Source organism: Cryptomeria japonica, chromosome 7 (genome assembly GCF_030272615.1).
Source record: "Cryptomeria japonica chromosome 7, Sugi_1.0, whole genome shotgun sequence".
NCBI classification, from domain to species: domain Eukaryota; kingdom Viridiplantae; phylum Streptophyta; class Pinopsida; order Cupressales; family Cupressaceae; genus Cryptomeria; species Cryptomeria japonica.
In genome coordinates this window covers 412086365-412103419 of record NC_081411.1, presented here as the reverse complement: position 1 = coordinate 412103419, position 17055 = coordinate 412086365, and the positions used below count along the sequence as shown (strand labels likewise).

The 17055-nt window shown below is 35.3% G+C and overlaps 1 protein-coding gene across 12 annotated transcripts in view; it reads right to left on the bottom strand.

The window, feature by feature from the left end:
• Positions 1-3051: 3051 nt before the first annotated feature.
• The window catches only part of LOC131033384 (uncharacterized), a 51060-nt gene continuing 37056 nt past the window's right edge, over positions 3052-17055 (bottom strand). For 6 of the 12 annotated variants that reach the window (XM_057964604.2, XM_057964603.2, XM_057964597.2 and 3 more), the window contains 9 exons: positions 16697-16912; positions 16156-16187; positions 15413-16067; positions 15056-15235; positions 14672-14851; positions 14280-14459; positions 12658-14057; positions 6090-6257; positions 3052-5729 (listed from right to left, as the gene is read on the bottom strand). In XM_057964604.2, coding sequence (XP_057820587.1) covers positions 13200-14057; positions 14280-14459; positions 14672-14851; positions 15056-15235; positions 15413-16067; positions 16156-16187; positions 16697-16912 — 2301 coding nt within the window. In that variant the 3' untranslated portion in view covers positions 3052-5729; positions 6090-6257; positions 12658-13199. Of the gene's footprint in view, positions 5772-6089; positions 6258-12163; positions 12224-12657; positions 14058-14111; positions 14183-14279; positions 14460-14671; positions 14852-15055; positions 15236-15412; positions 16068-16155; positions 16188-16696; positions 16913-17055 lie in introns of all 12 variants that reach the window. The other 6 variants (XM_057964609.2, XM_057964600.2, XM_057964598.2 and 3 more) reach the window with 6 other exon arrangements.

The following is a 17055-nucleotide window of genomic DNA, read 5'->3' as shown; positions in this document are numbered from 1 at the left end:
AAGTTGCAATCTCAAAATTGAATCCTACCCAGATTGTTGAAAAATGCAAAATTTGAATTTTGAAAAAGAGATGGAAACTGAAACTTTGAATTTTATGATTTTAGAGGGAATACTAAGAGCAATGCAAGCTTTGAAATTTAAAAGTTGACTCAATTTCACGCAAAATTCAATTTTGAAAGCGGAAATCAAAGTTGTTGCAATTAAACATTTAATTTCAAAAGTCACAAATTGCAAGAATTTGAATAAAGCACTGAAATTTCGAATGAATGCCAACACACTTTTCAGATTTAGGACAGTAAGAAACACAATTTTGACACAAAATTTCAATTTCAACAATTTTTGAATGATTAGAAGCCTTAATCCAAGCAATCACTAGACCAACTTTGACTTTAATTTTGAAAGTGTTAGAATTGATGAAATCGGCCAAGATTCTGGATTTTAGCAGAAAAATACAGTAAGATCTAGCTCCCGAAATTTCGAAAAAAAGTCGGGGACAATGGCGCTCGGGGTGCACACAGTCCTCGCAACTTTTTTCCAAATTTTTAGGGATGAAAGATATTATGATTTTGTTGCGGAATCCAAAGTTACAACTGATTTGGAGATGTTCTGATCAGTGAAATTATCGGTCAAAGGTTGAATCAAGAGGGTTTTAAAAATTAGGGTTTTGACACTTAACCACTTAATTTTCAGAATTAAAGCACAAATATGAATTGATAATTTGCAATAGAAGGGTAGATCTGAAACAAGCATTAACAATTAGACATTTCGCAAGCTCAATTACTAAAAAGAAAATTTAGGGTTTTCATGCAATTAACCTCTAAAATTTGCAAAAGATCAAACATGGAAATGTAATCAAGGCATCCAATTTTCAAATCTAACCATGAATAATCAGAAAGGATGTTCACGTCGGGTTCACCAAAATGTAAAGCAGAAAATCGCAATCGAACCCTAAGTGTTCCCCCCACCACTCCAAGGAGAGAGAAAGGAGGTCACTAGGGTTGACGGTTTTCACTTAGGGGAGACTTTACATTCAAAAGAGGGGTTGAAACCCACAAGATCCAATCCCACACAATGCAAGATTGGATTCTAAATGAGTTTCAAGGGTTGTGACAGCAAGGCTACCCTCTTTTGTAAAGAATGTAGATAGAAGGATTGAGCTAGGAATGCATGTAAAGTGAAAAAGATTCACTTATAAACAGAGATAGGAATATAGGATGAAGCTGCGGACCTGGAATTAGCAGTAAAATGTCGAGATGATGCTGCCCTGCAAATTTGAGCGAAAGTTGACGGGACGATGGCGCCCGGCGTGCACACGGTCCTCCGAAAAATCCACGAAACGAAGGGGGATCTGTTCGTCTCTGCACAAGGATTCCAGATCTTCAATTACAGCCGCGTACCTGCAACCTACACACAGAAAAGAGAGGACGATTGGGGGGTTAGGGATTAGGGGTTTACCCTTAGGTCAAACCCCGGTTTTGGAATTAACCAAGAAATGAGAATGTTGTAAATGTAAATGATTGTAATGTAAACAAGTACTGATACCTTGTTGTAAGAATGTTTGTATTCTTACATGCGAAGGTGTAAATGTTGTTGTATGTTGTAAGTTGTAAGTGATCTCCTCTTCAATGGTTGAATCCTTGTCTTGAATGCAACACTTAGCCTTGAATGGAGATTTAGAATGCTCAATTGCTTGAAAGAATGCTTGAATGCTGGAATGCTTGAATGTTTGAGTGTTTTAATATCGCTTCCGCGTCTTGCACACATATGTCCTTCCTCCTCAAAATGGGAGAGGAAATGTAGTTTATATACTTGCTGATAGACTGATTTTTCCGACCTTAGGCCGACCAGGAAACATTATTTCCCGAATTGCAAACATAAAGACCCGAGGCCCAAAAGAGACCAGGCCCAAAATAGGGCCAGGGACCAGGGCGCTGGGCGCCATGGTCCCACCTCCCAGGACAGCAGGGTGCAAGGAGGGATCATGCCAAGGTGCAGAAAAATGCAGTTTTCGATGTCATGAACAAGTTTTGGGGTCTCCATTCAGGTTCAGTGTTGCGTCGCCATCGTGAAGACCCAAATGTAGTCGAAATTGCAAGTGTCGCAATTTTAGGACATTACAATCATATATGATCAACCTCCAATTGTGAAGGCTCAACATAAGACTCCATCCCTAATATCTTCAAAACAATTAATTTTCAAAAAAGTCTCATTTGATGGATCCTCATTTTCAACACAATCGTCAAAACAATCTAAATTAACATCATGTGATTTGTCTTTGAATTTTCCCTTAAACATATCACAAGGCTCAACATAAGACTCCATCCCTAATATCTTCAAAACAATTAATTTTCAAAAAATCCTCATCTGATGGATCCTCATTTTCAACACAATCCTCAAAACAATCTAAGTTAACATCGTGTGATTTGTCTTTGAATTTTCCCTTAACCATATCACAAGCTCAATATTTGCAAGTTTAAGGTGTGTAACCCTTTTTTACAATAATTAAACTCATTTTCCCCTTTGAGATTATAATATATTATCATGTAAGCATCAACTTCTATTTTGTCTCTTTTCTTATTTAAATGGGCCAAAATCATATGTTCTAGTGTTGGAGAAGTTATTTGAATAATATAAGATAACATTATCATATTTTGAAGGCAAGTTATTTTACAAAATAGCTTTAGCATTATCATCATCTATTTGAGCCTTAACTTTTTGCTAATTACTTAATGATAGACCTTGAATTGCTAATATGGTTTGACATTGTGATTCTATTTTCCATTTTAAATCTGAATAATTGAAGATTTAGAATAAATTTTATATTAACTATTTTTGCTCTAAATATTTTATTCAAATAATCCCATTTTTTTAGTATTAACTTGTTTAGATCTAACAACTTAAGTACATTGGTAGGTGGTATCAACTTTCCATTTTTTATTCACCATAAATTTTTACTTGTCCAATTGCATTTTCATTTTTAGTTTTCAAGTATGAAAATTGAACACATTTGTAGAAAAAAATCCACTTAAAAATACCAAAAAAGAAACAATATCTATAAAATTAATGTTGTACCTTTATTTTTAGACCCTGCTTTATAATTTTATAATGCATAAACAAGTAACAAGGGTTCCAAACACAACAACTCCAACTGTTAGGCAACATAGAGCAAAACACTGTGGAACAACAAAGACCTTTAAGAGACACATAATTTCCATAGTCCATTATGTTATATTTGTTTACTTTTGGTTTAAAATGTATTGGAAAAAATTCCATCATCAACATTTCGAATCATACTACATTATCCATCATTAAAATGAAAGAATTAGATAGAGAGCATAATTGAAAAGATAGTTGCAGACTCATGAAAATAAATAGATGCCAAGTGAAATAGTCTAGGGCCTACAAGATAGAAAAGGTGTGTGTGAGAAAAACTCAAAACTAAAAAAAGAAACAAATAACAATCATAATCAAATAATTTATATAACTATGTATATATATTATTATATTATATATAAAATCAGCTAATATATTAAGCACTTAAATAGTAATTATATTATATTGTTGGCCCCATGGTCGAGAAAAACTTTAGGAGTTCCATACGCACTTAAATAGTATCACCTTGCATCTCTTTTACCAAAAAGATAAAAACCACTAATTAAATCCCAATAATGAAAAAGGCAAACAAATAAACAAAAAAAATTGCAAAAGAAACAGAAAAGAGACTAATACAAACTACAAAAAAAGAACACGAAAATAAACTATGAAAGAACCAAGAAAGTAAAAGGAAATATATATAAAATACCAAAGAAGAAATTGATAAGATTTAAAACAACAAAAAATTATTATATTAGAATGCAAATAAGATATAAGAAAATAATATAGAATTTTAATTAAATAAAAGAACAAAGAAAATAAGCAAAATAAATTTAAAAAATATGTAATTGTAAACAAATATATATATAAATAAAGAAAAGAAATAAAGGTGAAGAAAAACAATACAATTCAATAAATAAACAATTATATATTTAGTTGTATCGTTTTCTCTTTACCTTTATTTACTAAATATATAAAAAACACACAAATGAGAAAAAACATATAGTTCATAAATAAGCAAAAATACAATCTCTTAAAATAGTTATTTTCTTTGATCAAGATTTGAGTCTCCTTCAAAGGGATGTGGTGTTTGGTCTTGGTGGAGTGTTTCCACCAAAGCAGATTTCAGGACTCACTCATGTCTTAATTCCACACAATGCTCTTTGATTCTCAGAAATAGAGCAGCCAATTTCACCAATGTACTATTTTGTAGACTCAAAGGTGTCCAATGGATCTTTGGCATAAGGGATGCATTTTCTAAGAGTACATATGGACTTGAAGGTACAATGAAGACCTTTTTCAAGAAGGATCTTAGATATCTTGTTGGATAGGCCTTCAGCATAAGGGATAGAGGTAGTAGGTAAGGGGCAAGGGGGAGTGGAGGAGACAACTCCACGCTTGGTGAAGGCCCAAAACTTGGCATGTTTAATGGCTCTAGCAATGTGATTAGTTTTGTAGCCATTTAATTTAAAGACTTGGGTAAGATGAGTGATTTCTTGAGCAATGTTTTCATCATCACAAATCAAAAAGGCTCTAGAGGCCAAGGATTTGAGGATGCCAGCATTTTGAGCTGGGTGGTGGTGAGAGGAAGAGTGGAGGGTAGAGGTCAATATTGGTAGCCTTACAAAAAACCCAACGAGCTAAGAAGCTGTCATCTTTTTTCATAAGTAAAATGTTGAGGAAGGGGAATTCATTATTAGTTTCTATCTCTTTGGTGAAAGAGATACGGTGATATACTATTAAATGCGTATGGAACTATCATGTTTCTCTTGATCATGAGGCCAACAATATAATATGCTATTTAAGTGCCTAATAAATAAGTTTTTATATATAATATAATAAAATATATACATAGTTATATAATTTATTGATTCTGATTGTTATTTATTTCTGTTTTGAATTTTGAGTTTTTTCTCACATCCTCCCTTTTCTATCTCATAAGTCTAAAAAAATATTCCACCCTGCCTCTATTTATTTTCACGAATCTGCAGCTATCCTTTCAATTTTAGTCTCTATCTATTTTTTTCAGTATGATAATAGATCATGTAATATGAACCAAGCATTGATGATGAACTATTTCTCACACAGTTTAAACTAAAAATGAACCAATCCAACAGAGACCTGTTTAATCTAATGAAAACAATAGAAAATGCTGAGCACAAGTCACATTTATATGTTGCCATAGGAGTCTTCAAAATTGTGCATCTACGCCGTTTTCTTTTCAGCCCTGTATTAACTACCAATGCTGCTATTGGCTTTTATGCTTCATTGTTCACATAACTGATCAATCTGTGATTCCCAATTTGCAGCAAGCTTTCAAATAGAATGTGTGGTATGCAGCAAAATAAATGGGGATGCGAGGTGACAAGAAAATCTTCAACAGGCCAGCCCTTTGAACAGTTCACAGGGATTCGTGAGAACTCACACACTGGACTTCTTCCTTCATGGGTGCGGAGCAACAATAAAATATTGAATGTTTTTTTGCTGTTCACTAAAGAAGTTCAGATTCTATGCCACGCTCTCTTCACCATGCTTTGCTTCTGAGATCTCTATACCTTCAAGTGTTGGGTGTGTTTTCCACGCACATTAAACACTCTTCTACCACAGCATACTTTCACTTTCCTCTGCTTTGTACGCTGCACAAGCAATGGTCTCCTCTGAGTTTTCATCACTCCATTCTGGAGAAATTTAAGACTTATTATCTAATGCTCTGATACTATATTAAAAAATGGAAGAACATTTACATTTGCACAGGAAACACTCGAAATAATCATTATATCGTTGAGTTCATTGGAGAATATCATTATATAAAGACTTTCAAATATAACTTCCCAAACTACTATCTAATGGGAAAGTAACTAGTTATTAAATAACAAAAATATACAAAACACTTATATTAATGTAAACCTTAATATACAAATCATTTATATGTTGTTTTTAAAATTAGATTCCAAATGATTATGAGCTCCAATAAAATTATTAAAAATGGCACGTACCTTGGAAGTCTAGCAAATCCCATCTTGCAGTTTTCTGTATTTTCTGATATCTCTTATAGCATACTCTGCAATTTCAAGCTAAACATGAGAAAGAGCTATCGCAAAAGTTGCAATCAATGACAGTAAGATAATTTCTCAGAATTGGAAGGCCAGTTCAGGAAGTCTCACCTGCACATAACCATGTCAAAGACGTGTTAGACAGTAATTCATTTGAAAAGGATTTAAAGAAATCTTATGAAAACAAATTCAATGTACCTATGAAACAACAATTCATTCTCAATAAGATTTGAATTGGAATCCTTTTGATTCCAACAAGCATAACACAGTTTAGTCTCAAATTGAACTATAGTCTATAGTCTATACCACATAAACATGTTAAAGACAGTCATTGGAAAAGGATTTCAAGAAATCTTATGAAAACAAATTCAATGTCCCTAAGAAACAATAGTTCACTCTCAATATGGATTTCATGTTGATTCCAACAAGCATAACACAGTTTAGTCTTTATTTGAACTATAGTCTATACCACACCAAGACAAATCTTAGGGATTAGCATAAGCAACCTAGACTGACCGCACGAAAATATAAGTTCTGACTAAGGATCGCTCTGCCAAGACAAATCTCAGGGATCAGCCTAGCTCAATTATGATTTGGCCATCAAAAAAAGACATGTATACACATAAGCAACCGAAGCTGGTACTGGATAAATCTTAAGGAACTCGCTTCAGGTCAAGAATTGTAGCCTGCCAAAATGAACTTAAGGAACTAGCTTCTGGTTAAGAACGGTAGCCTGCCAAAATGAACTGTAGGAAGGTTATCCTAGCTGTGTCAAAGACAAATGACACATTAGCGTACCAAAATCTAAGTAACTAGGTTCTGGCTAGGAACAACAGCCTGCAAATTGAATTTTAAGCAGTTACCGTAGCTCAATCTTGTTTTGGTCCATCATCCAAAGACAAAACTTAAGTAACTAGGTTCTGGTTAAAAACAGTAGCCTGCCAAAATTAACTGTAGATTAATAAGGATGGCAGTGTTTGCCTTTAAAAGTTCAGTGCCCCTTGCTGTTTATCATTGTAGACAGGAACCATTATAAGTTGGGCTGTTAATTGATTTCCAGAAACAAAAAGAGATGAGATGATTCCTGATTTCAACCAAACTTCAACCAAAAAGAATCTGCAAATAACTGATGGTCTGTTTCACAGAAGTGGCTTAGCCTATGATACTGGCCCTAATGAAGGAAATGTTGGCTCCTTAAATTGAGAGAGCTTGAAGAAAACACCGAAATTTTGTTGTCATGTGAGCAATGTGGTTTTCCAAACAGTAAAATTATATGTATGAGTTAATAATTTTGTGTTGGCTTTGCAGTCAGTTATTGCGACTTGACTACATAATGTAGCTTCATATGCCTACATCAGTTTTTATGTATAATTTCATTTTGGTGGGTAAAAGGATTTGATTGATTAGAAGCTCACAACCATGCATAACATGTTGAATAAACAAAACTTTACCAAATAATATTTCATCCTGTCTGCACTCATATAAAATGCATAAAATAACTATTATGTACTCCAGGTGCAAGCGGATTGGCATGGTTGGTGTAGTCCCACTCTTGATCATGGAGTTTAGAAATGAAAAAAAAAATCACAAGGGAAGCTTCATATGCCATATTGGCATTTGGCTTGACTGAAATGGTCCACGGCCGTTGGTGGTGGGGAGACGGGGACGTGGGGACGGGATTCAGGGATGGGGGACAAAGGGCCTAAGTTTCGGGAGCATGGGCCTTCGGGGGAGGAGACACATCCCCGTGGAACACTCTACCTAAAATACAAGTTCGTGTACATTACTTTTGAAGAAAAAGCTAAAATATTTTCCATGTCCATCTTCATCATCCATGTCTGCTCGTCCAGATCGAAGTACTCTTGAAAAAGATAATATCTTTAAATGATGGGATCTTGTATCAAATGCCATCCACCATTCAGCTGTACATGAAAATTTGTAAGGGATGCCTTATATACCAAATTGGCATTTGGCTTGACTGTGACCTAAAATGCAAGTTTGTGTACATTAATTTGAAGGAGGAAAAACCTAAAAAATGAACAGTATCCATCTTCACCATCACTATAGGTCCGCTCTTCCATATAATGCTTAAAAGAAATAGCTACTAATCAAATCTCAGTCACTCTTATTCTTTGTCTAATTAAAGAAACATATACTGATTATATATCACTGAACAATACTGATATATGTAACAAAATGCCTTCATCCCAGGAACTCCAACGAGTGCCTTTAGACCAATTCATTTAAAAAGCAGCGTCATCATAATTTGATGCAGGAAAATAAGAGATGAATTGATCTCTGGAGGTGGTAATCATCATTATTTTAACTTACTAAAGGGTCATTATATTTAGAACTTACTAGAATAGTAATTATATTTAATATACAAATTATATGGCATTGAAAATCAGTCACTAGTGTAGAATTGGCATACTATAATATTTTCTTTTGCACCCCACTAACTCCAGTGAGTTGCTTTGGACAAGTACAATTGAAATGTTTTCATATTTGATGCAAGAAAATGAGACTAGAATTGATCATAGCAGATGGTAACCATCTTTTTATTAGAATTGAGAATCATTAGAAAAATGGGTGTTGAACCTCCCATAGCTATTGCATTCCAAGCCCTAAAAATGGTTCTTCCCTAGGTTCGAGGATTTGTTATGCTGATCCTGGTGTTGTGGCTCCAATCAACAAAAGCTGTGTTTATTATTAGATCTGGCAGCTTCAAGCTGTTTTGCCTCTGCTAGTATGACAGTCTATTTGAATAGGAAGCAGATTTTGAAAGTTGTCTTTATGTATGGCATGGCTGTTCTGTCTTTGTCGCAGCCCAGGTCTCTGTTGGTGAAAACCGTTTCACATCCCTCTATGTCGGCTGCTGTCAATAGAAATTTCTACCTGACTACCATCCCAGCTGGTGAAAACCCAAGGTGGCAAAGTAATCCCTACTGGCAACTGGAATTTTGGCCTTCTGGCAATAGAAATTTCTACCTCTGATTTACATCTGTACTGTACATGGTAGTTTAGCAATCGGTGCCAAGGTTAAAAGTGGATGGCCAACTAGGCTAAAGGCGGTGGGGCAAAACAATTAAGTTTCTTTCTTCTCCTAAGGAGTCTTTTGCTTCAGTTGTTGAAGACTTGAGGATTGCAGCATCTACTTCTGTAGATGTTGTTTCTTTTGAACTATTCAGAGATAACTCTAAGCTTTTCAGGTAGAAAACTTGCAAGGGGGGTTGTTATGCCGAATATGTGGATCTAATCACTTTTGGCCTATGTCTCTCATATGAAAATATGGAATGTCAAGTAAATAGAAGCCTCTAATGGAGAACAATGTAGATATTTAAACCTATGCAGGGATTTTTTTCCTTAGGAAGTCCCTTGGGAGAGAGTTATGGCAAATCATATGGAAAATTCTGCTTTCACCAATACCATTTTTTCTTGTATTCAAGTTGAGTTGGATACTTCAAAAGATTTCCCAGTTCAGATCACACTAATATAGGACAATCATATATGGTCAGGATAGAGATTTGAGGATAGCTTGTGATTTTGTGAGAAGTATACTCTACTAATGAAACTGCAGTATCCAGACTCCAACCCTTTGACATAGTCGTGATGTCCCCTTATTGCCTTACATGAAAAATGAGACAATTTCTGAGATTCTTCCTCTTACTCTATCAATTGTCCGTATGTTTCTGAGATACAACTTCACTATTTGCAATCCCTTGGTGCCTTTTATGCTCTGTATTATTATTGCTTGATACCTATAATGCCACCAGCATCAACTCTTACTGAGCAGATCCAACTGGCCTAAATAAATAATACCATTCCCTCTTGATTTCTGTGATGTCTGATTTATCGATGAGGTATGAGAGTTCAAGTGTTTCCATCTCCCTTAATGTATGATGTTGTAACGGATGAAGAGATACATACTTGATATTGAGGGGGGTGTTGTTGCTGTGCTTTATCCAAAAGTTAAGAGCCCTAAGGTTACTTTTCTCGATTGGTGATAGTCCCTCTAAGAATTCCCCGATGTCCTCCATACCCCTCCTGAAGTGAAATTAAATACCATATAGGGTGAATGGTTGCATCCTTCGATCATGAATAGACATACCATTCCTTAATCGCATCTCTTCAGGCGTGTCAGTTATTTGTCCTAACCATCTCTTAAGGACTAATCGATGCTCAATAGTTTGATTGTGATTAGTTAAGTGCACTTTCTATACTGTCCGTACAGGTGAAAGGAAACCGTCTCACGGAGACAGTCCACTCTACCGAAAAGATCCCTGTTTTTCTAGAATTATTGTTTTGGATTTCTAAATGCAATTTAACATCGATTTGCCTAACCCGATATGATTGACCGATGGTTGGATTAGCAGCCGTTTTCAATCGTAATCTTCTTCCCGGAAGATGACCATCTCCAACGGCTGGCAATGACTTTTCAGAGGAGAATCCCAACCAAAGATATCCGGTTCAGATGTCGGGCCTAAATTTCCGATATTGGCTCCACGCTTCTCCTTACGTCCATATTCACCATGCCGTAAAGTCCACCACGCGACTCTTAATATCGCGATACAGAAGAGATGAAATATCCATATTTCCGCCAAGTATCTCGATGGCTTCCTACATCCGGTACTATTAACCAAATCTATATTATTAGGTGGCGAAATTTGATGAAATCGGATATTCCTTTATTGCTGTCAATACTACTTCATCTCTTCACAAGATGGTTGCTGTCATCTCTGGCAGATTGTGTCGCTGCCACATATGCTCTTAATTAATCGAATAACTATATAGTCTTCTACCGAACTCCAATAAGGAGTCTTCGGCGGTCTTTAGAGAAATGACTATAAGTTCTTTGAAGGTCATGGCCTACGATTCTTTATAAGTAGATTATATTCAAATCGTTGTTGAAAGTCCTCATTCTAGTTATCTCGGGTATATAGATGATGATTTGCAGCGGTATTGCTATTAATCGATATGCTTGTAATTAATTGTTTTCGTAATAATAAGTTTTTAAAATCTTTAATTAAATCTTATCTTAAGCGTATATCTTTATGTTCTGAATTGGGGAACATTACAATAGTCGTTCAAAGAGGTGCTAATAGGTGTAGGGCTTCGCGCCGAGAGATTTAGATCAATTGCTATGGAATCTTTTGCTTTCACCCATACCACTTTGCTTGTATTCAGGTTGAGATGGATACTTTGAAAGATCCGCCACCTAAAGTTGGGCTTAAAGTGAAGTACTCAGTATGGTCACATAATGGTCATTTTCATGTCGCATCATACAAGTTTTAAAATGCCTCTAGTTTGTTTGCTCCTTTAGCTCTTCAGCAACTTATGAAGCTAGATTAAACCCTCTATGATATGCCTCTACTTTGTTCCTTTGGCTCTTCAGTAATCTTATGAAGCTAGATTAAACCCTCTATGGTGCCACATGAGAAGCAAGTTTTGAATGGCATTTCAGAGACTAAAGATATTCCTTTAGCATCTTCAATGGGATCGTTGCAGGTCGATTGCTCACCTCTTGTGGATGTTTGTACCAACATCCTCCCTAGCTCTCTCTCAATTGGATAATGTTTCATGTGTTCATGTTCCAACTGAATGTGATGTTGTGATAGTCACTAATATTTGTACCAGTTGTCGATGCTACAGTAGAAGTGGATGGGGACTTTATTTTGGTATCCAATTGAAAATCTGGGTCTTCTAAGAAAGATCCCAAAGCCAACGGGTTAGGTAGGGGTTGAACCTATGTCTTAGCCTGGTGGATTATGGTATTTTTCTTAGCTTCAATTTGTTTCAAATTGGCTTAAAGCCTTTATGTTAGTGTTTTCTTTACAGGCGTGGATCCCTATGGAAAACACATCTTAATGATCGAAAATGAAGAAAATGAAAGGCAGCTGTAGAATGGCATTTGCCCATACCTAAGGAATTCGGACGAACCTATCCAAATCTCACAAAGAAAAATGAAATACAAATCGATATGACTTTTCCATAAACAGTAACCATCATTTGGTAAGTACCTTAGTAGGATGAAAATTGAATGATTAGGTGCCAGAATAACACAAATCTGATGAATAATCCTGCAAACCAAGACATAATACAAGAAATTTGAACAATAAAAATCTTTATGTAGCCACAAAAAGTGCTGCACAACTCATATAAATTAGATATGGAAATAAATATTTGCATTAAGTAGTCAATAAGATTATTACTAACTTATTACAAAGCAGAAAACTTTTGCTTAAGGGGCATTTCAACATGGTTTAAATTGTGACTCACCTGGAAATATAACGGAAATACAATATAGATATAAAAACAATAGTCTGTAAGTAATGAACAACTGAGACGACTATTATAGGAGTTTAAAGGAATAAATAAGATGTGTTAGTAACTGAGACAATTATACAGGAGCTCAAAGGAATAAGTAAGATGTGTAAAAGACAAACATAAGTAATGAGTCAATTACAATAGAGTTTAAAAGAATAAGTGAGATGTGTTCCAAAAGAATACTTACATCTATAAAAGATCCAAACACATAAAATTGGCAACACAGTTTTCAATCGCTGCTAGTGCTGAAGGAAGAGAGAAAGCCAAAAGCTGCAGTAATTCCCTTTGAAAGGGAGCTAATTTACTGTGGTGATTCCCCTTTTTAAAGGCCTCATTACATTGAACAAAGGCCATTTTCTTAGCAAATTTCATTGCCTTTTCTTTAGAATTCCCACTCAAAGAAGTCTTAAACTGTTCCTGGTGTCTTTTCTGCCTTCCACACATTTAATATATCCATCTTCAGTCTCCAACATGTAAGAGTTGATCCAATTTAAATCTAGTAAGTTACCTGAGTCATTGTCATTCCATTGAACAAATGCTTTTGTCTTGGCAACTTCCACTGCTTTTTCTTTAAACTTCCCTCTCAGAGGGATCTTTAATTGTCCCTGGTGTCTTGTTTGACTCTCTCTGACCTTTTCAGTAGGTCCATATTCAGTCTCTAATATGCAAGACTTAATAAAATTTAACTTTAACGAATAATCTGTGTTGTTCCTATTATTAGGAACCTTCTCAGCAAAATTCATTTATTGTATTCTTTGGAGACGTGAAAGTATATGAGAGCCTGCTTGATTTCCTAGTCATTAAAGGATATAAGCCTCTATTTGCACCATGTGGAGGTATAAGTAATGAAGAGGTGCGTCTCAGCTCCCTACAGACATTTAATTTCTTAGTAATGGGCAACATGGAACCAAAATTCTGGCTTCCAAGGAATTTTGAAGAGCATGTAGTTGGATTTTGATCTGAAAACCTCTCAAAATCTGAACTCTGTAGCTGAAAATCAGTGATCTTATCTGACATAATTTTCCTGCTTTCTGCTGTCACATCAACTTTGCTGATGGTTTTACAGCTTGCTGATTTTAACTCAGAAAGCTCACATTTATTGGGTTTCATCCATTCTGATGAACTAGAATTTTCAAGGTCAACAAATTGCTTAACCCCATTAACGTGGCGGACAAAAAGCTGAAATGAAGAAGACTTGTTAGAAACTTGATTTGTCTGAATCTTGACCATACTTTTCTTAACTTCATCATTTCCTCTACAAGATGGTGGTTGGTTGCATGGTTGATCATGTTTCACTGTTTCATCATCTACAGCCATTTCCTTTCCAAACAAATCCTTTCTGTCATCAATGTCAATTTCCTCGTCATTTCCTCTACAAAATGATGGTTGGTTGCATGGTTGATCATGTTTCACTATTTCATCATCTATAACCATTTCCATTGCAAACAAATCTTTTCTGTCATCAGTGTCAATGTGCCTCTGGCTATTCTTATCATTATCATGGTGATTTTTCAGCCTTTCACAATATAATAATAGTGCTGGATCGATATCATTTTCTTCCTGATCTCTCATGTCTATCTCTTTCTCCTGAAATCCAAAAGATCAACTAACTAAATAAGTGAAAAAAAACCAACAAAATACCAAGCAATATGAGCATGTGGTTGCTCATTGTTTCGATGTTTGAGATACCAATATTCCAGCCACTATGCTATCTGACAGTCAAAAGATAACAACAATATAAATTCAACAGGGAGATCATACCACAAGTGAAGCAGCGTAATAGGGATGTCTCCTTAGTTATGTAATTACCTGAGACAAAAGGTCTACTCCTTCAACATGAATTGACCTCTCCTCGTGACCAGGAGAAAACTTGTCTTTGTGGGTGTCACCCACATTCACTACAGAACAAGGAGAAAGGCTGGATGTGCAATGTAAGGATTCCTCATCAGCATTTCTGGTAACAACTTTACTCTGTTGACAATGTTTTTCCTGATCATCAACAAACCAAATGAGAGACATATAACCATTAAAAACAGCAGACGTATAACATTCAGACCACTGAATTGAGCAAGCTTCAAAAATAAATCTGCTGCAGAAGTCAAAAATACCACACGGTCATCATCAAATAATGTTGTGGCCTAACGAAAAGGAGGGACAAATTCTGAACAAATAGGAGATATTTCTATTTGTATACAACTCACCTGACCCAAATGATCCAATCTTTGCATATCAACTGTTGTCCGCTCATCATTAGCGTATATTCCATTATCATGGTCCAGCCTATCATTCACATCTTTACAAAGAGAGGAAATGGATGTGGTACCCAGTGAATATTCATCACCAATTCTAGTAACAAATTTAGCCTGTTGACAAAGCTCTTCCTGATAATCCGAAAAAGGAAAAATGTCACCTAAGATTATAAAAGAATCACTAGATACTAAATGATCAAGAATTCAAAAGGTGGCCAAATGATAAAAAGAAAGTCCATAACAACACATCCTTATCAAGGGCTATGGATAACAAGGATAAGAAGGAAGGATCATATTCTGACCAAATAGGATATACTTCTCTAGTATACAACTCACCTGACCCCAATGATCTACTCTTTGCACATTAATTGTTGTTTCCTCGCCATGACTATATATTTTGGTATCATTATCCAGCCTATCATTCACATCTTTACAAAGAGAGGAACTGGATGTGAAACACAGTGAATATCCATCACCCTTTCTAGTAACAAATTTAGCCTGTTGGCAAAGCTCCCCCTGATCATCCAAGAGAGGAAAACATAAGCAGGAAAAATACAACCTGATGTTATAAAAAGATCACTAGATTTAAAACTTCAAATTTTGATTTGCCACAAAAATACTGATACTACATGATCAAGAATTCAAAAGGTAACTAAACAATAAAAAGATTTTATCTAAAAAGAATATCCATACCAACACATCCTCATAAAGGGCTATACGAGTGTCTCGACCAGGTTCAGTTTGCTGATTAGCATGATGGTAAAGCTCTTTCCGAGCATCTGTACTCAATGATGCAATATGCAATAGAACGTTTTCTGCTTCAAAGGTCTTAGCTTTATTATTGTTCTCAATTGCTGCAGTGTCTGTCTTTGGATTTTCTCCAGTGAACTCTTTGGTATAGGTATCCACTGTTGAAGGGATAGCATCTTCCTCAATCGGTTCTTTTCTTTGAGATTGAATTTCCAAAGAGAAAAATGTACTTCCATAAGGAAATTTTGATGCACTGAAATCTTCCCTATTATTGTGTATTTTTAATATAGAAGAAATGGATTTGTTCTCTTGTACATTTTGGCTCTGGTAAGGAAGATTATGAAATGTAGAAGTAGATTGTGAATAAGCAGAACTATTTCCCACAACAGGTAATCCCCTTCTTTTGGCTAGGATGTCTGCTCGTAAGGTAGCAGCTCTTGCTAAATTGTTCATGCCTCGTAAACATTTACCAAATGGAATCTTCTTATAGTCATCCAACCTTGAAATTCTTCTACTCTCTTCAGCTTGTAAATCTAGCAACAGGCTTTTCTTGTGCACTTGCTCATGAGAATCATGGAGACAATTCATCTGTGACACACTGAAATAAAAGATAAAGATTTGAGAATTTGTTTACAGTTGAACAGAACTCTATACAAAACATCTTGAGCGTTCAAGGCATTGCTAACCTCTCAACTTTCTTGTCACTATTCTGATAGTCCTGTAAAAAATAAACTGCATCAAGCTTTGCTTTTTACCAAGGAAAAGAAAGAAAAATATGCACAAATTAACCTAGACCAGTGCTGAAAGACTTCCCCATAATCATGAGTTAAGTTCAATATCTATAAATATCAATAGTAAATACGACAAACTTATAAACTAACCAGCAAAAAGTTAAAATTAAGAATTCACAATGCTTAACAACTGTAAGAAATTGGAAGCCAACACTTCAGACAATTTTCTAGATATTCTTCTACGTATAACTGCATATAATGAAAACAAAAACCCAAATATCCACCATAACAAATTTCACCTAATATTTCACCTAATAAGTGTGGCCTATCTAGAGCCTCTCATCTGCACAAAATAAAAATCACCTATCTTTGGGCCTAGAGGCTCATTCACCCAGCATTAAAAAGAAAATCATCTAATATTTTGATTGCAACAAATTGAGGGGCTGCAAGCATCAAAAGTCCTTTTCCTTTTTAGTATTTTAGGAAAATAACACACCTCTGCAAGATGAAAATTGTGTTCATTGTCTGGTTTGTTTTTGGGGCTTTCGCTACAATAACAGTGCAACTCTTGATCCAACATTTCAACATCTTGACATCCATCTTTGATAGGAGTCATTGCAGATACTGCTTCAACATAAGCATGTGGACTGGCAGGTTCATCTATAGAATAGGCAGTTTTTGTAACAAATTTAGCCTGTTGGCAAAGCTCCTCCTGATCATCCAAGAGAGGAAAACATAAGCAGTAAAAATACAATCTAATGTTATAAAAAGATCACTAGATTTATAACTTCAAATTTTGATTTGCCACAAAAAGATACTACATGGTCAAGAATTCAAAAGGTAACCAAAACATAA